Genomic DNA, 22248 nt, shown 5'->3' with positions numbered 1-22248 from the left:
ATACCTGCAACAAAACGAAACCAATTCCCCAACAAGCAATCAAGGGACCGACGGCTTCAAAAGACATGTAAAAAGCAAAAAAAGAGAGCAAAACAGTCAATGGCACTACAATCAGTTAAAGATACGGCTGTGTGATGCAACCAAGAAAATAAAAGGAGAGAATGTTCTTTTTGATCAACATAAATAATAAATGGATACCAGACAGAAATAAACTTATCAGTCTGCGAAACTCCACAAACATCACCCGCGTGGAACACCTCCCTTACCCAGCCAACGAAGACCAAACTAGCTTCCCGCTAACAGGTGACAACAGCTCCTCGCTTTAGGCGCGACTCTCCCTGCAGTGGGCGCCTTTAAAACCACATGCAGCGTCGTCTGAATTGCCCGGAAAGCCGTGTGATGAGGGGCGAGCAATTACGTGTCGCGCGGAGGGAAAGGGGATCAGTCTGTCGCGGAAACACAGCGCTGGCCGGTTGTCGCAGCGCCTGCTTGCACTCCCTAGCCGCTTATCCGCGGCCGTTCCACGTGACCCCAGCGCCGGCTGGGCTTTGGCGTCGCACCCTTCGCGGCTCTTCCTCTCCATGAGTCCCGCGCCCCTTACTGAGTACGTAGAAGCGGGTAGAGCTGGAGGAGGTGCCGGCGGCTTCCAGCCCCGGCGTCCCTGCACCATGGCCCTGAGGTACCTGGGCAAAGGAAAGACGCTAGTGACCAGGTGAGTAGGGATAACGGGTAAGGATTTTTTTTTTGGCGGGGAGGGGGGAACCTTCAAGAAAAGTCCCTCTTTAAACTCATTTGGTTTGTTACTGGGGCGGCAGTTCTGTAAACCCCTTTGAACTCGGTGGGGCTTACTTCTAAGTAGGCGTGTATAGAGTTGCATTGTGAGTATTTTTAAATTCCGGGTGGGGAAAAGTCGTGGTGAGATCAAAAAGTATGTCCTGTTTCTCTCCTCCCGCCCCCCCGAATACTTTATCAGAATTTGTAGGCAACAGTGTTGGTCCATGGGATCGGGGCAGGAGATCCAAAACAGCAGGAGCGTGATTTTCTTTTTCTAAAAATTTGGGACCAGCCAATGAAAATACGACGGTACGATACACTTTATCAAGTTAGCTTGCCTCAATAAACGCAGAAGTCGATTTTAGGTTGTGTACATTTAAAGCATATGCTGGGGGGGTAAAGAAAGGCCGGGGAAGGAACTGGCAATCCCACCCCATATATACGGTCTGCCTAGTTAACATCGCAAGACGTCACCCTAAGAGTCGGAAACGACTCGCACTACAAGTGTGGGGACACCTTTACCTTTTTTACATTTAAAGCATATTCTTCCCTCTCCTCCATCAAAAAAATCCTGAGAACTATAGTTTACCCCTCACAGTGCTACTATTCACAGCACGCTGAACAAACTATAGTCCCCAGAATTCTTGGGGTGTGTATGTGTGCTTTAAATGTATAGTCTGTAGGCAGCCTTCCTGTCCCATTGACAAAGAGCAGAAGGGGGAGAGAACCTGTGGTTCTTTTTCAGGATCTTTAGAACAAGTGTGCCAGACTTCACCTGATGACATTTTAGTAGTTGCTTTAGTAGGATTCCTTAAAAAAATGACCCTGTAAGCTGAGCAGTCTTAGGCTACTTGGTTCAGAGAGTTTGGCAGCCTTTCTAAAAGTTGGTGAATGAATTAAAAACTCATCTGATCAGACTGATGATATCAGGTCTAGCTAGATAAGTCTAAGGGAGAAACTGAGATCAGTGGGGAGACGTGCAAGAAAGTGTCTTGCTCCCAGTAGCAGTACTTGATGTTTACGAAGCACTTCACTGAAATAATTAAACAAAATAAGCCAAGTGAAATAGGTGTGTTTTAAGGCGGCAAGAGTAGTAACAGGGCTAGGACAGGACTTGGCAGAAATGTAACATGTCAGTGGCTTCTATTAAATCTTGCATATTTAGCAGCAGAAGATAGTATCATGACACCATTGTTGATCTTACCATAGGCCATGAGCTTGCCATCTTGGATAATTTCACCATTCTGTAATAGGATAGGGGTGGGGAGAGAGAATGTCTCTAAAGCTAAATGACATGGGGGTTACAGATTAAAAATTGCATAGGAACCCACAAACCTTTCAAAAGTTGTAAGGTTCTTCTGCAGTTGTCAAGCCAGTATTTTGTGAAATGCAAAAACTTTGCTTAAGAATCTGCCCATGTGTAACTCCAGCCCAGTGTACCATGCATACTGCCTTGCTGTGCGCAGCAAAAAGCGGTGCACTTCATTGGGCAGAAGTGAGTTAAGTACTTATTTAGGGCTTTCCGGAATGCGCTGTTTGCTGTAACACTGGAGACTACAGTGAGTCTTTCTGTGTAATATTTTCAGCCATGGTGGCAAGTTGTGGATTTGTTTGGCTAATGCACAACCACAGAGACCTTTGGCTGCAATAATTCTTTCTGTGGAGGGATGTTTTATAGCTGTACTGTTTGTGCAGTATTGCAGGGCCAAATATAGCAAAAAGGTTAAAGGAAATGAGACTATCTCAGTTCCTTTCTGTTGGTAAGGCCAGGTGTTGGCAGCATGCTAGAGAAATGCTATAAGGCTCCTTACTCCCAGTATATACTTTACATAATAGGATGTAAGAAAACTCAGATGGCCTGCTCCCCCCCCTTTTTTTTTGCTAAGCATGAGCTTTGGGAGTGGTCTATATACATGATTTTCAGTGGCGAAATTGGGAAAGGGAATGACTAACCCTTTCCACATCTTCAGCTTTTCTGCTGCTTCTCACAAACATGGGATCTTGCCGGGGGGGGGACATCTTAGATGGGAAATGGGTTAAACATCCCTCCCTTTGCATGTAATATGTTGTTTGGTCCTTAGCCTGTGCCTCAGATTGGCTGTACTGAGGTTGCTGCACAGAACTCTGAAAATGCCTAAGAGTAATACAGTCTTCTTAGAAAGAGATCTAGGTTACTGAAGGCTTCTGCTTATCTTGGGTTAATCTGGTTTACTTCCTGTTAATGTTTACTAGATTTTTTGGAGCAAAGCCTTTTTAAAAATGCTAGCAAAGATGCACAACCAGGCTGACATGGTATGATGAAAGAAATCTCCCTTTTTTTGGAACAGGGCATCTTCATTTTTCTCTTTATTGTGAAGGTTTTATTATTTAATGCTTCTGAATGAAAGCATGATGTGTATATGCACGAACTACTCTAAGATATGTTAAATTTAAAACCTCGACCTATTGTTTATGGCAGAAGTATGATGACTCAGCCGGATTCAGACTTTAAGGAAGAGGAGTCCCTAAAGGAGGATTTGAAGTTCTACTTCATGAATCCATGTGAAAAATACAGAGCTAGACGTCAAATACCATGGAAACTGGGGCTTCAGATTTTGAAGATAGTTATGGTTACCACCCAGGTAACTTTTGAAAAATTGCTTGCTCTGAATTGGATTTTGGCTCTTCATGTCTACGAATAAGCAAATGAACAGACTATCAGTGACTCTTAACAGTCTAATGACTTTCTAAAAAATCCAGTAAGATAAATATAGGTGATATTTCCCAGTAGTACTCAGAGTAGACCCATTAGATTCAGTGGACATAAGTTAGTCATGATTCCAATGGGTCTACTCTTGAGGATGACTTAGCTGGATGCTACTCAACGTAAATAATTTTTCTTTCCAGTATCCTTTCCTTTAATTGCCCTGCTGTAAAGCCATCTTGCCACATTTGACTATATAATGATGATGATGGTTTGTGTTTTTTTCCTTTTATACTCTAAATTGCCTCTGCTAGAACTACAGAATTAGCTAGTAGTTATTAGTAGTTTTGGTGTTTCGTGCCTGACATGTACTCCACATAACCTGATATTTTTGGGGGCTCCATCTCCCATCAGCCCTGGCCAACATGGCCAGTGCTCTGGGATGATGTAGTCCAGCAATATTACGGGAGCCGCAGGTTTCCCATGCCTGCTGTGCAGAGACCGCTATTTATAAAACTGCCAGTAATTCTCACAATCTATGGGGTGTAGAAGATGGAGCATAGGAGTTAAGGTAGGAAGACCTGTAGTCATTTTTTCCCCTTGGGACCTTGCTGATCCTGGGCCAATTGCCACCTTCCTAAACCACCCTGTGTGGCTATTAGGATAAAATGTTGTGTGAATACTTTCCCCATCACCTTGATGTCTATGGGGAAGAGAAGGGTGCAAATGGGGCAATAGATAAGTCAGTGGCAACTGATGGTTCCATGTCAGTGGGGCAATGGAATCCACTCTGGGTTTTAGTCTGAACTTCCAAGGAGTTGTCTAAGGCAAAGCACCTGGGACAGCACCTTGAAAGTTTGAACTGAAACCCGGAGCAGATTCCACTGCCCAATGACATGGAGCCACCAGCCATCACTGAGATAAGTGTTTGGGAGTAACTATGGTAGAAGACAATTGCATTCCCTGCTTGTGGGCTTCCTGGGGGTGTCTTATTTTGGCCATTGTGGGAAGCAGGATGCTTGTTTGGAAGATGGAACTTTGACAGATCCAGCAGGGCTTTTCTTACATTCTTAAATGCTTTATATGTAGATGGTTGCAGGTTGGTATCTCTGGTGAAAGTATCTTTGGTTTCAGGGCTGGGGTGGACCCCTGCCTGAATCCTTGGATACCTGCTATCATGAAAGATAATCTGTCATATTCTTGAAGCTCCATGCTTATACATTCTTGAAAATTTAGAATAGCATGATCTTCCCCATTGAAGCAATCTATTGCTTACCAAATAATGTAATTACAATATCATAACATAAAATTAAAACCTATAGAAGACATTCTTCCTTCAGCACCAGACTGCCCCTGGCCTGGGTTGTCATGCTCCCCAACACCCCCTCATGTTGTAGGGAGTGTGGACTTAAATAGGCCCGCCTGCTCCACCTTCTGTGTTGCTGTGCGAGTGCACTGTATGCACGTGCCTGCCATCACCCAAGATTGTGATGGGGGTGTCAAGTCCTTAGGGATGTCTCTGCCACCATCTTGGGTGATGGCAGGCATGCACACAAAGTGTGATAGCATGCTGACACAGCAACACTGGAGGTAGATGGGGTGGACTGGCCTGTTTAAGCCTGTGCTGCGTGCATGGGGGAGTGTTGCCTGGCATGGTGGAGGTCCTGCTGTATGGCAGCATTGGGTTGCTGGGCGTGATTCACCCCATGACCCGATGCCCATGCAAATTGCAAAGCAGGGGAACTCCACCTTTCCAGACTAAGGGGGGCCCTTCTGGGCCTCAGGGGTCTTAGTCAGTTCCCGACCTGGCCACTCACCGGCACCAGGCCTGTGTATAGAAGCTAACATAAGCCTTCCCCTGCTATGCTATGTTGCCTTTGGGCTGCACCCAGGCACCCAGCTCTGTGACCAGCCTGTATACTCCAAGGAGAAGCCTTCTGTGCCTACCTTGGTGGTGATGGCAGTTTGTTTATTCCACAACAGCTCTACTGTCGCCTTGTTCTAGGCATAGCCTACATGTGTGAACACTGGGGAAGATGAAGCTACTGGATGTTGCCAAGGATAGTGCAGAAGACCTCACATTGTAATGTATGGGTGAGATGCAATGCTATGTGCCTGTCAGCATGACAGTGGCTTAGCACAGAAGCAGGACTGTGCTAAGCTTCTGAGGAAGCTGTGCACATTGTTGTACATGTGGGACCAGCAGGATTGAAAACACACAAGTAGAATTTGCAAAAAGCAACTCTTTTTCATGCATATACCTCTCTCTTCCTCTGTTGCCTCTCATCATGCTTCTGTATGCACTTCAGCTCACTTGAGTGTATTTCTTCTCCTGACACTCAGGGTCGGGGGATCCAATTTCTACAAAACTCAAATATTTCTGAAATTTGTGCACAATATTCGTGTGAATGTATAAGTGTCCACTTTTAAAGTTTAAAGAGTGAAATACCAATTCACAATGTGTTGACATTCAATCTTAGAACAATTTTTATGCAAGTGTTTTCTATCATACTAACGTATTACTACAATAGTAATGTAAAATATTTCCTTTTTGTCTTCATGCCGGATTGCAGTATGCTGCTATGTAACTATGGAGGATACATTTTATGCAGTACTTTGTGTTTCTTCATCTGGGCCCACTTTTTCTCAGCCCATGATCTCCAGCTCAATAGTTTTGCATTATAAAAGTGGAATGGTTAAAGATTAAATGGAAAAGCCTATTTAGACTTGCAAACTTTCTTTCTGCTCATCTCTAAACTTTCACATCTCTCTGGTCATGAAAATAAAGACAGATGTCAACTAACACCCTCCCCCCCAAATGTTAATTTGAAGCGGCCAGTGACTTCAGTGAAGAGAGAGAAAACTGCCTCTTTCATTTAATATAAGGCAGGTGTTTGCTGTATGTAAAGGAAAGTCTAACCAGAAACCTTTCATGCCATAATTAAGAATAAAGCTACATGGAATGAGATGCAACAATTTAAAGATGTGATTGCAGGCCTGCGTTCTCCCAGGTTGCTAAATCATGTTTTAGCAAGCTGGGATTGTTGTGTCTGAAAGGGCCCATCATTGGGTTTATTGTGTAATGTATTAAAAAATTACTTCTCTTTCATTTTTATAAAGCTCATCCTTTTTGGTCTGCGTAATCAGTTGGTGGTTTCTTTCAAAGAGGAGAACACTATGGCATTCAAGCACCTATTTCTGAAGAATTACTCTGGTGTTGATGAAGATGACTACAGCTGCAGTGTATACACACAGCAAGATGTTTATGACAGTATATTCTTTGCAATTAATCAGGTAAGTGTTTATGGTATCCACACATGGATACATGCAAGAATGTGCAAGAACAAATGCTGTACTAGAAATGTGAAAACTAATGTAGTGAATTAAGTGGAGGTGGCCCCTTCATAAGAGCCACTTTTGCTTGTCTTGGCATGCCAAATTGTGTCACTAAGCATGCGCTTAGCATTGCACTTGGCGTCACCAAGGAATTGCCCAGTATGAATTGGGCAGTTGTGGAATCCTCTCCCGATAAAAAGAACTGATGCTGAGCTTTATAAAAATGAAAAAAAAGAGGTAAATTGTTTTACACGTTATACAGTAAGCCCAATAATGGGCCCTTTCAGACATCCAACAGGGGGAGTGCATCCCTGTTGGCACTGCTGGACCTCTTGGTGGCTTTTGATACCATCAATCATGGTATCCTTCTGGGCCGTCTGGCTGGATTTTGATTGGGAGGAACCTACCTGATGGACAGGTCGCTGAAGGTGGTGCTGGGAGATTACTGCTTGACCACCGGTTGCTGGCCTTCGGGGTCCCACACGGTTCCATTCTGTCTCCAATTCTCTTTAACATCTATATGAAATGGCTGGGAGAGGTCATCTGGAGATTAGGAGTCCAATGTTATCAATATGTTGATGATGCATAGCTCTATCTCTCCTTACCACCTGATTGCAGGGAGGAAGTGCTCATCCTAAACTGGTGCCTTGAAGCTGTGAAGGGCTTGATGTGGTCTAACAAACTGAAAGTTAATCCAGAAAAGAATGAAGTGTTAGTGGTAAAGGGGAAAACTGCACCAGGGATAGAACTGCAACCTGTTCTGGATGGGGCTGCACTCCCCTTGAAGGAGCATGTCTGCAGTTTGTGAGTACTCCAGAATTCTGCCCTGCTGCTTGAATCAGGTGGCTGTGGTAGCCAGGAGTGCTTTTGGCCAATTTAAACTGGTCTACCAGCAGCATCTTTTCCTGAAAGCTGTTGACATGGCCACAGTGACACATGCATTTGTGACATAGAAGCTTGATTACTGTAACACACACTACATGGGGCTGCATTTGAAAACAGTTTGGAAATTGCAGTTGGTTCAAAATGAGGCAGCCAGAATGTTAACTGGATTGTGGTGCAAGGGGTATATCAACTCTGCTTTATTGACTCTGGTGGCTCCCATTTTTTTCTGGTCCCAATTCCAAGTGCTGGTTCTGACTTTTAAAGCCCTAAACAGCCTTGGACCAGTGTACCTGGGGGACCACTTACGGCCATATGTATCTGCCCGTATTTAAGATTGGCTGCCTCTGGTCTCCTCTGCATGCCTGGAATACAGTGGCCCCCAAGTTCTGGAATACCCTACCCCAAGAAGCCCGCTCTGCTGCCTCCCTGGTGGTTTTTTGGAGACTTCTGAAAACCATATTGTTCCAGAGATCCTTTGGGAGGGACTGAAGGTAGAGCCTGTAATTGATTTTATTCCTCCCCCATTTTTTAGTTTTTACCTCTTTAGTCCCTTTTAATATCACGCACCTATATTTCTTAATTGTATTTTATATATTTTTATCTGTTTTAATGTTTTTGTGATTTTTATTGTGAGCTGCCCTGAACGTCCTGTTGTAGGGTAGAAGGGCGGGATAGAAATATTTTTAATAAAAAGACAGGCTGTTCTTTATTGTGAGAGTTGATAGCCTGGGATATTTGTCTACAGGCAGACATTTGGAATTATGCTGCAGGTAGGCCATCTCCCATTCCCACCTGGTTTAATGTAGAACTTGTCAAGTCAGAACCATCAAGTGTTGCCTGAAATCTGCATCTTGCTTGCAGCTTGGCTGAATGAGTGTTCAGAGTTACTTAAGTTTAGCTGTAGCAGTAGCCATCCCGATGCTGAAAGGTAGGTAGCATCTGACTTCTCTGTCAGCATGGAATACTATATTTGTGCTTCTAAAGTGTTGATTGCGAGCCAGCTTTTACTTCCAAGTAAATATGTGTTAGGCAAAAGAGGTCTTGGTCCTCATTAGCATGTAGCTTTTGGCTGTATTGCCACTAACACCAATCAACTGATTTTTTAAAAAACCTAATTGAACTGGTTTTCAACATTTTATGTTTACATGCCTTATGTGGTTTTGACATTATGGGGGTTGTAGTTTTTCTGAAAAGGTGTTTTTTGTTTTGTGTGCCTGCTTTGCAACTAGTACCGACAACTGAAGAATATTTCCCTGGGTACACTTGGTTATGAGCAAGATGAAGATGACCTGGCAGGCTTACAGATATGTAAACAGCAATACAGGAAAGGCACGATGCTTTCTTCCAATGATACACTGCACATAGACAGCACTATTGAAACAGGTATAGAGCTCATGGTTTCTTTCTCTGGAAGGAAATCTGTCTTAACTTCATTTATGAAGGAGGAATGATGTCCCATTGTGTTTTCTCTTTTTGTGCTAAAACTGTTGATGCTAAAAACACAGGTGTATGGAGATGTGAGATGCTCAGGCTTCCCATCACACCAGGGAGTTTATATTGCATCTCGGGGCTTAATGCATAGTTTGACTTACTAACTATTTGACCACTCATGCAGCCCCTTTTGGCCTTTCTGCAGCGTGCCTGAATGAAATGTGGAAATCTTCAGTTTGCCATAACTTCCTATTTTGTCCAAACCAGGGAACGATGATTTCCAGGATCAGAACAAGCAAGAATCTTAAACTAATTTCACACTGTGGGTTAAAATCCTGGCTTTTTAAAAAACCTAGTCACAATTTTTTTTTTTCCTCTGGTAAGCTGGTATGCCTAGTAAAGGTTATTGGGAGGATGCTATGTTTTAAAAACACTGGAAGGTTTTACTTACCGTATATTCCGGCATATAAGACGACTTTTTAACCCAGGAAAATCTTCTCAAAAGTCGGGGGTCGTCTTATACGCCGGGTGCTGAAAAAGAGCGGGAAAATTAAGTCAAAAAATGGCGGACAATAACGAAGCGGCAATGGCGGGCGGGGGTAGAGCCGCTTGTGCTGCAGCCGCGGGGCCGATAAGCAAGGTCGCGGTGCAGAAAATCAATAAAGGAACGGCTAGGTAAAAAAGGCAAAAAAGCCGCCGCCACTAAGGAACGCAGGAGGAGGCAGCCGCAGCCGCCGTATGCAGGGACCGTTGCAGCGCGAAACTGTCAGGCAGCGAGGCTCAAGGCAGTCCGAGATAAAAGCTGCAAAGGGAGAGAGAGAGCCGCAGCCGCAGACTCTCAATGAAATATTCCCGGGACGGGGGAGACTCAAACAGCCAGGAACGGGAGGGAAATAACGACGGGAGCTGCAGCCGCAAGCTCCCGCTGGGAATAGAGAGAACCGCAGCCGCGGTCCCTCTGATGGCCGTTGGATGAAAGGCTGGGAAAATCAATGGCACGGGCAACAGGGAACCCCCCCAAGGGAACTCCCCAGGAATGGAAAACACAACGTTAGATACAAGACAGAGGGAATGGAACACTTGGTAAACACACAGTCACAAAACCTCCACACTCTGTCAAACAAATACAGCAACAAAAAACACAGAAAACTTAGCTAAGCTACGCTATAGGATCTCAATCTTGTTCGTACGAAGGCAAGAATGAACTGGAGAGTGGGAGGGGCCTGACGCCCCTAGTCTTGACTTCAAAGACATTCTTGCCTTCGCACGATAGGCTTTGTATACAACAACCAGCCAATCGCCAGTAAGGTACATCGCTTGCATGTCATAAGCAGGGGTAGTCTTATACGGCGAGTATATCCCAAACTCTATATTTTAACTGGAAAAGTTGGGGGTCATCTTATACGCCCAGTCGTCTTATACGCCGGAATATACGGTACCTGTTCCAATTGTATAATGTGCTAAATATGTATCTTAAAAAGAAAATTTCATTAAGATGGCAATGCATAGATGATGAACTCCATGGAAGAAAGAAGTGATAGACAACACAGAACGGCAGACATGCTGATTCTGCAGGAAGAAAAGGGAGATTTCCTCCACCATGTAGTAGTAATATCAGAAAGCAAGGGAGTATTGGTCCATGGATGTTGCACTAATAACAAAACATTTCAAATTGGAATGATAGTCAAGCCCTTAGCTTGTCTTCTAAACTATATTAATTATTGTGTTCCCAAACAATACAAGATGCAGGTAGTAGATATTGCTAGAACTTGGAGGGTGTACTGTAGGCAAAGTAAGTTGGATTTGGTTATAAAATTGTGGGAGCAATTGTGGTTTAGCAGCAATGCTAAAGAACCAAGAAGCGTACAAAGGAATATAAAGCAGTTGGGACCTAGTTGTCTGCTACAGTAAGAGAGCGAAGAATTGCAGGCAAAGGAATTGATGATATGTTGCTATAACAAGCTTAATGTGCAAACATTAATACGATGTGTGTGCATGCGTGTGATTCAATGGTGGCTTCAGTGCACGATGAGGCACCCCATTATATATGGTTTTTCACTAGGTTTTGTGTATGTGTGGTGGCTTCAGTGCACCCTTCATCAGTCCTCCCAATTATAGCTCCCCAAATTACAGCTCTCAATGCCAGCCTCTGGTACCCTCTAGCTGATTTGAATTACAACTGTCATAAACCCAGCCAGCACAGCTATATTATGCTGGGATTGATTAGAGTTGTAGTCCAAAACATGTAGGGAGTACCATGTTGGCAAAGGCCAGTCTATACCATATCCCATACTGTTCCAGGAGAAGCTGTTGAGGGGCATGGGGGTTGCATTGCATAAGATGGATTGGCAAAAATCAAATGCCTTGTGCACTATTTATATAATTCTATATGTTTTTAACCTTGTGGTAAATCTGAATCTAATCCAACAATATTTTCATATAGCAAAAATGTCTGTCTCTGTTTATTTTAAATTTTATTGTAAATAACCTTGGTATAAACATTACGAATGTCGGTATATAAATAACTTGAATACAGGAACTGTGAGCCCTTGCAACATGCTCAGTTTTTATTAAGCTGATATGTGATTGTTTGGATGTGGCCTGAGCCTTTTGATATAGAGCTCAGTCAGTCATCGTTTCATGTAATACTTGGCCTCCTGGTGGGGTTTGGAGGGAGCTTTACTTGTGTTCCACATGATTTGTGTACCCCAATCTGTTAATGTCAATTGCTCCTCACAGCAACAGTCCTATAACCATCTACCTGGCTGGGAGGAAGCCTCAGTGAACTCAGTGGGATTTAGACTTGCATAGGACTGGGCCGCATGGATTCAGAAGTAGAATGCTACTTATGCACAGAAAATGACATGGACTGTTTTGGAGATGTGCCACCTCATGGCATTACAGAGTAGTCTATATGTTCATCGCTGTCTTGCAGCATAAACCTGTATTTTCCTGCTTGGCAAACAAGTCCCAGTAATACTTACTCCTAAGTGTGTGTCCATAGGATTGCAGTTCTAGCTTTGTCATGTCCATGTGGTACAATTAGGGAAAAGCTTATATGTCTTTTGGTTTTCCCCTCACTTCTAGAATGCGTTCTTCTAGAACCACAGGTACTGGCTGCTAAGGAAATAAATGACTTGAAGAATTCATCTTTTTTCAACCTTGAGTTTTATAGGTAAAGTGAGGCTTTTGGAGACAAGTTTTATTTGTGTTTCTAAAAAAAAGAGGGGGAGATAACTTATGGTAATCTCTTTTTCCTCTCCTCTAGGCTCGTACAGGTGGAAATCTCATTTAAACTAAAGGGCATTGATCTACAAACCATTCATGCTCGTGAACTGCCTGACTGTTATGAATTTGAGAATACTGTAAGTGCTGTTCTGTGTTCTACACATAGCAAATGTTGCCTTGTCTCTGAAATTGCCTTGTCCCGAACTGTGGAACAGTCTACCCGATGAGGTGCGCCTGGCGCCGGCGCTACTATCTTTTCGGCGCCAGGTGAAAACCTTTTTATACTCCCAGGCATTTTAAAGTGTATTTTATGTTGGACCACTCTGTCTTCTGTGTTCCTCACAGAAAGAGAGACAGGAGAGGAAAAGGAAAACCTGCAGTAAAGGGGTTAAAAACTACTGGAGCGGTTGCCAGGCTTACCAAGGCCAACAGCTGGTTGACAAGGGCAACCATCTAGATAAAAAGCAGAGCACTCGGACAGAGGAGTGTGGGGGTTTAGTATGGTGAAAGACTTGTATGTGAAAACCTTAATGTCAGTAAAGACTCTGAAAGAATACTTTGCCTGGACTGGCTTTTTTGCGGTTGAACCTGTATCAGGATCTTCATTTAAACCACGCACACACACTCACAACAGGGGTTATGGGCCCAGGATCCGGTTTACTTTGAGGTTCTGGTGCTGGTTCTAACCTGGAAACAGCGAAGCTGAGAAGCAGGGTGAGTCGAGGCATCGGAAGGTACAGCTGGTAAGCAAAAGCTGAGACAGAATAGCAATAAACCTGTCAGCCGGGATGCCGATGGAAAGACTGACTGAAGTGAATTATAGCAGTTGGAAATTGAGGATGAAAGCGGTACTAATCAGAGAAGATTTATATGAAGTAGTTGAAACCACCCCACCAGCTGCACCGTCAGCGGCTTGGACGAAAAGAGATGAAAAGGTGAAAGCATTTATTACGTTGGGACTGTCTGATAATCAGCTGTTGCATGTGAGGGATGAGCCGACTGCACATCAAATGTGGGAAACTCTGAAAACGGCTCACATTCAGCAAACAGTGGGGAGCAGGCTATGTTTAGCCAGACAGTTGTATAAACTTCGTTTCACAGACGATGGAAGCATGACAGAGCATCTTGCTGAGTTTCGACGTTTATTCGCTGAGTTACATGACCGTGGTGTTGAACATAGTAACCTGCAGAAATCCTATATTGTGTTATCGTCACTCAGTGAGAAATGGGACAATTTAGTGACAGCCATGGAAGGATTACCAGATGGAAGTTTAAATTTGGATTTCATAGAACAGAAACTGCAGCAGGAATGGAGCAGGAGACAAGGACACAAAAAGACTGAGACTAAAGAAGCCATCACAAGGAAACAATTTAACATCAGAGAAAGACATGAACTTAAAACATGCTATTTTTGTGGATCTCGAGGACACATACAGAGAAACTGTGTAAACAAAAGGAAAAATAGAGACAATGGATGGAAAAACCCGAGTGTGAACTTTATAACAAAAGAGAAGAATGAAGCAAATGACTGTAAATGGCTTATTGACAGTGGAGCGTCAAATTGCCTAATTACCGAAGCAAGCCTGTTTCACACATCAAAGGCTGTGAAAGAGTTTATTTGTTTAGCTGATGGATCGCAACTGGACGACATCGCTAAGGGATTGCATATTTCAATACAGAACAAAGGAGGTATGGATTGTTATGTAGATGCCGACCATGCCGGGGACGGAAGTCCACAACAGGTATAGTTATCAGATTACATGGGTCGGTACTAGACTGGTGCAGCAGAAAGCAGGCTATTGTAGCCATATCCAGTTCCGAAGCTGAATATGTAAGCCTTTCTACTGCCTGTAACGAATTGCAGTGGTTTGCACAACTTGCTCAAGAAGTGCTTCTAGAAACTGTGCAACCCATAACAGTATTCGAGGATAACCAAACGTGCATAGCATTAGCCAATTCAGAAGCCAATACCAAAAGGACGAAACATATCAGCGTCAGGTATTTTCATATCCGCGATTGCATACAGCAGGGAGTAATCACATTGCAATATTGTGACACTAATCATATGTTAGCGGATATCATGACAAAGCCACTAAGCGAAGAAAAATATCTGAATTTGGTGAACATGCTTGGTGTATGTAACATAATTCATTTTGATAGAAATGATGTCAAATAAAGATAAGAAATGACTTGTAAGTGAAAGAAAAACAAAACAATGAAATGTATGTCAAATGTATGTATATGAAAAGCAAATGTATATAATGATGTAAAGAGGTTTCTAATTTCTGTGAGAAACAGGTCAGGGCTGTTGGACCACTCTGTCTTCTGTGTTCCTCACAGAAAGAGAGACAGGAGAGGAAAAGGAAAACCTGCAGTAAAGGGGTTAAAAACTACTGGAGCGGTTGCCAGGCTTACCAAGGCCAACAGCTGGTTGACAAGGGCAACCATCTAGATAAAAAGCAGAGCACTCGGACAGAGGAGTGTGGGGGTTTAGTATGGTGAAAGACTTGTATGTGAAAACCTTAATGTCAGTAAAGACTCTGAAAGAATACTTTGCCTGGACTGGCTTTTTTGCGGTTGAACCTGTATCAGGATCTTCATTTAAACCACGCACACACACTCGCAACATTTTAACAGCATTTCTGTATTTTGGACGTTGTTTGGTTCTTTTGTTGTTTGTTTGTTTTGTTTCTTGATTTATTGTATTTATTGTATTTATATATTGTGCTGGTTTTTATCTTTTTGTACACCGCCCAGAGAGCCTGAGCCCAGAGGCTTAGGGCGGTATATAAATAAAGTAAAATAAATAAAATAAAAATAAATAAATTACTTACGATGGGCTGTTCAGTCCAATGTACTGTAGTGCTGGGATTGTCAGTATGGCACAGTTATGCCTTTGAGGATTTCTCTGGCACATGTGAAGTCTCTGAGACCCCTTCACGGCCTCCTTTATCATGAGGTGGTGAGGGTAGTTACCTCCCCACCCCCGAAAAATTCGTAGAGCTGAAGGAGGCAGTTGGAAGAGTCACAGTCTTATGCATTTCCTCTTTAGCTCTATGTGCTTTTTTCAAGGCTTGGATCAGCAGAAAGTGGAATGACCAAGAGGGTAGGAAGGAAAGGTGAGCATTCTGGGAGATTTGCAAAGAAAATGGAGTGGTGGGGGGTAGACTTGGATGCCAGACAAATTAAGGGGAGGGGGAAGAGAGAGAGAAAAAAGGAACAGGCACACACATACATTGGATCCGCTAAAATGGATCGTCCTGAAACTACTTATTTTTTTCAAGTTTGCCCCCACCCCAGCAACCACCTTCAAATCACAGATTACACTTATCTCTATTGACTGAACAGTAGCAAATACTGATCTTTACATTATCCTTGTGAATTATTATTGGATGAAAATACCTCTTTCCATTTCTAGTTATAAATATTTGTCACATTCAGTCATAGTCGCCATTACAAATGTATATACCATAATTGGGCAGGGTGTGTGTCTTACAGATCCTGTCTGTGTTTTCTGTTAAACCTTCACTTTATGCCAACCTTCTCAGTGTTTCTGTAAAGGACCCTGGTAGACATGTACAAAAATCTTTGTTTTGTAATGCTTCTGTGCCCACAGGTATGTTCTTTGATTTCTTGTTTTGGTTATACTAAGTAAAAAAAAAAACACACCATGAAGATCCATGAGGATACCTTGGTTTTTGTGGTGCTGGCAAGCACTAGATCTGTGATTTTTACTGTGCAGTCTCACTGTAAGCTTTACACTTGATGGTGGTGTTTTGGGGACCCCATGTAAAATCATTTATGTTCAAAAACAATACTGATTTCTATTAGATCCCTTGGGAAAGCAAAGAAACGTGTGTCTGTGCGGATGTTCTTTATATTCTTGCGTGTGTGGTCTGAGCTGGGGAAGAGCAGGGAGAGAACCAACTACTGGAGATAATGCCCATGGGCTCATGTGCTCTCAAGATTCCAAGTGCATCTAACAGTTGGTGACCTCGTAGCAAGTACTAAAGGGTCTTAGGAAAGGAAAATAATACCTGATCTTTTGGTCGCCAAGAAAAACTGGGAGATCTGATATGAGTCTATATTGGTGGTTCCCAAACTATTTTTCCTCATGGACCATTTGAAAAATGCTGAGGGTCTTGGTGGACCACTTAATGGTTTTTCTGCCTGGTATAACGATTGTAATGTGCTGTGCTAGATCTGTATGATTTTTAATTGTAGTTTTGCTGCTTTTATTTATATATTGTATATTATTGCATTCTACAGAATTCAAAATGTAATACAGTAAAATACAACATAAGAAATAATAGAAGCAACAAAATACAATTGAAAAATCAATATGAGTATTTAATGTGATGGATGTTTCATCTCCTGTCTTCAACCACAAAGCCAGGCAAGCCATGATCCACCTGACTGAAGCTCACAGACCACAGTTTGCGAACCCCTGGTCTATATTGTTTCATTCAGACATTCCTGCTGTTTCATCTTCCCCTCCAATGTGGCAGTATCCATTTTAAAATTCAAGTTCGCAGGGTGGAATAGCTTCAGAGCTTTGATGGTTGTGTGCTTGGTTTCTGTCTTGGCTCGGGATAATGTTGTTGGGCTTTTGGAGGGTTTCTGTTTTTGAAAAAACCTAATGTCCCAGTGCTTGCACACAAGTAGATTGATTTTAAACAGGTATATATATATATATTTGAGTAATGCATGCTGACATTGTATTGCTTCAAGCAAGTAAATTTTAAAAATAACATTTATATCAACAGATTACTTTTAACAATAAAGCCCACAGTGGTAAAATGAAAATATTTTTTGATACTGATGCTGATATTCAAGAATGTAAAGACTGGAACATATCTGGCTCTAGTAAGTATTTGTGTGCGAGAGAGAAAAATGTCCATGTTCAAAGGTGAGAATCAAGAAGCCAGGGATTTTCATCTGGGGTGTGTATGCCAGGTGGTAGGTGAGAGCCAGTGGCATTATGGCAATTTGCATGTAAGTTAGCCCTGCACATTGATTGATTCTTACCAATGTTGCACCTGGTCTGGCTAATGCAGTGCCATTATACTGCGAGTAGCAAAGGTAGCTCTCCTGGCATATCTCTACCAGTGAGGCATATTGAGTTAGCTTGTTATGCACACATATTCAAATGTTGTATTGGCACAGCAGCAGTGTGCTATACTAAACATTCATTTGTCAGCATTGTGACTTAAGGAACAGGCTATAAACATTTTGTGTAGCAAAGTTGATTTAATTATTCCGAAAGCAACATGGGACATCTCTTGCCTGGGCAACAGACAATATTAATATGTACTCAATGTTTCTTTACTACTGTGCAAAATGAAAAAAATCTGTATTTGTAATGGAAGTATGCTTTACAGATGCTTAGTCCTCACTGGGTTTTCTGTCAACCCCCCACCTCCTTTATTTCTAAACATTGTTGTGTACTTCTACAAACCTTGGGGTTACCCTAAACCCGCTGATGCCTCCCCTCTAGTGCATGTTGGTGCCATTTTTGCTAAACAAGCATCAATGTTGAACATCAGAAACTGAGAGTGATTTGCATAACTAATTTTGGGGGGGAGGAGGAGTTAGATGAATATTTTGGATACAGGTTGTGATTCAAAGTGTAGGTGTGGGTCTAAGTACTTGGCATTATTTACATTTGAACCAAAGAAGTTTTGAATTGCTGGGAATACACTTTTAAAACTAGAGATGATGTGTTTATGTGTGTGTACACATACACACATCCCCAACACTACTTGCTCAACCCTAATCTCAGAGAGCAGAATAAAGTAAGAGCCCAGAATAGTAAACTACATTCTGCATTAACATAATTACCACTGTTTAATACGTGAATTAAATGAATGCGTCAAAAGTTACTGCCTTTTTCTGCAGCTGCTGTTGGTCTGTACTTTAGAAGAGGCCTCTTTATCATGGGTCATCTTAACCTAATATCCTATGATGCAAGTACTGTTGTAGGAGATCTGTCTTCTAGTTAGTTGAAGCTTTATAATGCAAGTACACAGCTTGACAGAATGTGCCAAAGTTTTCAAGTTCTGTTCAGTAATGCCAGGTATCTTAATCCCATCTGTACGTTTTACTGAGGTTAGGAACTGGTGTATGTGTAGTAACCAACAAGACAAAGGTGGTCTATATGTGTCTGTGGAGTTCACAGCATATTAAGGTGTTAAAATGGTCGTTCAAGGATCTAGCTGCCTTACGGGATGCTACTTGTACTGTTGTGTGGGCCCTCTTCATAAGACAGCATCTTATTTACCTTAGTTAGAGTACTTTTTGGAAGAGGTGACATGCATAAAGATGTGTTCTACCTTTTCCTGTTCATGCTTTTGGTGCTCAGGTCTCTGTTTGATTTAAGATCTGTTGAAAAAAAGGGGATGCAATTTAGTCTTTATTGTGACTTGCTTGCATATGCCTATGCTGATTCAAAGACTGCATTTTTAAAATCTTGTATCTCCTATAATAGTTCAGAAAAACACACAATATATTTTGGTTTTTGATGGGTTCGTCATTGTGAGTTGTTTTGCTTCCCTTATCCTGTGCACACGATCCATTATTCTTGCTCTAAAACTGCAAAAAGTAAGTGCACCTTTGTCTTTGTGATACCTTTGTGATAGATTCGTGTTTGATTTTTTTATTTTCATAAAACAGAATAGGATGAGCCTAAAAGAAATACAGTAAGAACATTTTTGTGTGTGTGATTATCTGCCTTGTAGCTTAGTCATGAGGTCTGGCTAAGATTTTAAATCAAGGTAGCTATACTATCGGCAATCCTGGATCTGAAGTGTTTAATTTTCTTAAAGAAGAATTTGCCAGAATTTTACTCGGCTCTTCTGAGCTACTACTGATCCTTCAGAACTGCAAACTGTAGTCAAGTTGTTCTTTGCCTTCGTATGACTTTGTGCCAGTTTTATTGATCATAATGATAGGATGCAATGGAATGAAGTCTTGCATTTCATAGGATACTAAAATTAAATTAGTGTTCCTATCTGTGATTTGCAAACCTTTGTATCTCCCATCCCATCCCCCAAATTGATTGAGGAAACTGAAAATTAAGAGTCTGCTGGATCAGGCCAATGGCCTACCTTGTCCAGCTTCCTGTTCTCACAGTGGCCAACCAGATGCCTATGGGAAGACCACAAGGAGGACCTGAGCACAAGAGCACTTTCTCCTCCTGCAGTCTCCATCAACTGGTATTCAGAAGCATATTTCCTTTGACTGTGGATTCTTTCTCTTCTCAACTTGTGAAGTTCTTTATTCAGTATTTGGTGTATGTTTGTGCACAGAAATTATTGTTCTTTAACTGGAATTCAAAACATTGAACAGTGACTATGAAGTTGGATAATTATATAGCAAGAAGTACTGGAAACATAAAATAAATATTATCCTATTCTTAGCTTGCAAACATGAGTGCATAATTTGTACAGTGTTTAACATTCTTTTTTGATAGCAGTGCATGCGCCTTGGTAATATGTCTGCATGCTCTACAGATACTGCCCTTAAACAATTCAGAAATGTTGACTAGTACAGGTTGATTTCTAGTGGTGATCATAGGAAATGTATGGTACCCATTCTCTGAGCTCCAATGGAATGGACTGCCTTCAAGTCTATTCCGACTTATGGGCAACCCTATGAATAGGGTTTTCATGGTAAGCGGTATTCAGAGGTGGTTTACCATTGCCTTCCTCTGAGGCTGGGAGGCAGTGACTGGCCCAAGGTCACCCAGTGAGCTTCATGGCTGTGTGGGGATTGTCGTAGTCCAACACCTTAACCACTACACCACACTGGCTCTCAGTCTCCAGTGGCTATCCATTTGTTCCTAGTCCAAATTCAAGTACTTGTAAAGCCATTTAATGGCCAGGCCTGGACTACTTGAACAGAATGATTCTCAATATGTATAGATCATTGAGATCTAATAGCATTTTTTTTTGCACAAATGCCTACAGAATTACTAGTGATGGTTGAACAGGTCCTAATATTGTGGAAACCATCCCCTACAAGAACCAGATCCGGAAGCGTAGTCCTCTTCAAGTGGCACATAAACCTTCTTTAAAATTCATATTGGCTTTTGACTGCCAATTACGTCAATTGGAGCGGTAATTACTGCTTGCTGTGGTTGTTCAAAATTGTTAATTGGTTTTTTTAAAGTTTTCTGACTTGGGAATATAATTAATCTCTAAATGAATTACATGTAATGTTAATAGGAGTGGATGGGGTGCAAAGATTGTCATTTGATTCTGGATTGCTGTGAACTGGGAACTGTGTTCCCTCATGTTATGCTGATAGTTGGACACTACAGCAAAGTTGTAGTGAGGGAATGTGAGAAGCCTTGGGCGGAAGGGGTTGCTGTCAATCTTGTAGTTCTTTTTGGTTTTTGGGAGGGGCTCTATTTGCATGGAGAAAATGCCACTGCATTGGGACCTGCCATTTGGCCCACTACTTCTCACATTGGCCCATTGTTAAGGAAAGGAGCCAGACCACCAACCAGGCTATTTGTTGGCTGTGAAAAAGGCGAATTCCATACTGGGAAGTATCAGGAAAGAGGTTGAAAATAAAACTGCAAATCTCATAATGCCAATGTATGGTACAACCTATGTACGGGTATCATTGCTGCTCTTCAAAAAGAATATTGTAGAGCTGGAAAAGGTTCAGAAAAGGGCAATCAGAATGATCAAAGGGATGGCACAATTCCCTTATGAGGAACAGTTGCAGCATTTGGGGCTTTTTTAAGTTTAGGAAAAAAGGCAAGTAAGGGGGACATGATAGAGGTGTGTAAGATTAGGCGTGGTGTGAAAAAAGTGAATAGAAAGAAGTTTTTCTCCCACTCCTAATACGAGAACTCGTGGACATCCAGTGAAGCTAAATGTTGGAAAATTCAAGAAAAACAAAAGAAAGTATTTCACTCAGCGCATAGTAAATATGGAACTCGCTCCCACTAGATTGAGTGATGGCCACCAATTTTTGGATGGCTTTAAAAGAGGATTAGACAAATTCATGGAGGATAATGCTATCTTCTACCTTCACTATCAGAGGCACAGTGCCTCTGAAAGCAGCTGCTTGGAACACAATTGAGGAGTGCTCTTGTGCTCAGGTCCTGTTTCTGGGCTTCCCAAAGGAATCTGGTTGGTCGCTGTGAGAACACAATGCTCACTGGCATGATCCAGCTGAACTCTTATGTGAGGGGCCATGCGCTATGAAAAGGAGTTATTGCCCACAATAATGGCAAATATAAAATTAAGTCATCTTAGATTCCTCTGGTGACGATGATCAGTGGTAGGACAGAATCGCCCCCACCTCCAAAATAATTTCTATAAAGTCCACACTATGGTACAATACCTGTTATGGTCACTTGGTGGACTCTAGTAATGTGAAGTAAATGAGTATATATTTTTTGCTCTTAAAGAGTAGAAGCTTCCTAATCTTTCTCCTTCTTAATGCTTAAAAACAGAGATTTGTGAATTTCTTCCTGGAGAAATATAAACGCCATGTGTGCAGCGCAGACCGCCTGGAGTTCATAAATGGGTGGTATGTCCTGGTGATTATCAGTGATATGATGACTATCATAGGCTCTATAATGAAAATGGAAATAAAAGCCAAGGTGAGCCTTAAAGTCATAAATACTTTGGAGTAGTGGGAATCCTAAATTCCCAAGCATCACTCAAGATCTTTGAGGAGTCAAATTCTATTTTACCTGCTTAATGTTTTCCTCTTTTTCAGAATCTTACAAGCTATGATGTTTGCAGTATTTTGCTTGGTACATCTACTTTATTTGTTTGGGTTGGAGTCATTCGGTACTTAGGCTACTTCCAGACCTATAACGTAAGCTATGGAGACATATATTCAATACTGCAGGGTTTTTTCTTTTAATGTGTGGATCCCAGGGTCTGAAG

The 22248-nt window shown here is 42.0% G+C and overlaps 1 protein-coding gene across 4 annotated transcripts in view; it reads left to right on the top strand.

Moving 5' to 3' along the window:
* The window catches only part of MCOLN2 (mucolipin TRP cation channel 2), a 29305-nt gene continuing 7057 nt past the window's right edge, over positions 1-22248 (top strand). Inside the window, exons 1-11 of one of the 4 annotated variants that reach the window (XM_061633514.1) lie at positions 623-712; positions 974-1083; positions 3233-3395; positions 6578-6751; positions 8908-9061; positions 12197-12284; positions 12378-12474; positions 17104-17203; positions 18825-18937; positions 21807-21956; positions 22076-22177. In XM_061633514.1, the coding sequence (XP_061489498.1) occupies positions 1070-1083; positions 3233-3395; positions 6578-6751; positions 8908-9061; positions 12197-12284; positions 12378-12474; positions 17104-17203; positions 18825-18937; positions 21807-21956; positions 22076-22177 (1155 nt within the window). In that variant the 5' untranslated portion in view covers positions 623-712; positions 974-1069. Of the gene's footprint in view, positions 713-973; positions 1084-3232; positions 3396-6577; positions 6752-8907; positions 9062-12196; positions 12285-12377; positions 12475-17103; positions 17204-18824; positions 18938-21806; positions 21957-22075; positions 22178-22248 lie in introns of all 4 variants that reach the window. The other 3 variants (XM_061633512.1, XM_061633515.1, XM_061633516.1) reach the window with 3 other exon arrangements.

Source organism: Rhineura floridana, chromosome 6 (genome assembly GCF_030035675.1).
Source record: "Rhineura floridana isolate rRhiFlo1 chromosome 6, rRhiFlo1.hap2, whole genome shotgun sequence".
In the NCBI taxonomy this organism is placed as follows: Eukaryota; Metazoa; Chordata; class Lepidosauria; order Squamata; family Rhineuridae; genus Rhineura; species Rhineura floridana.
Note: the sequence above shows the minus strand (reverse complement) of the source record. Positions and strands in the feature narration are given on the sequence as shown.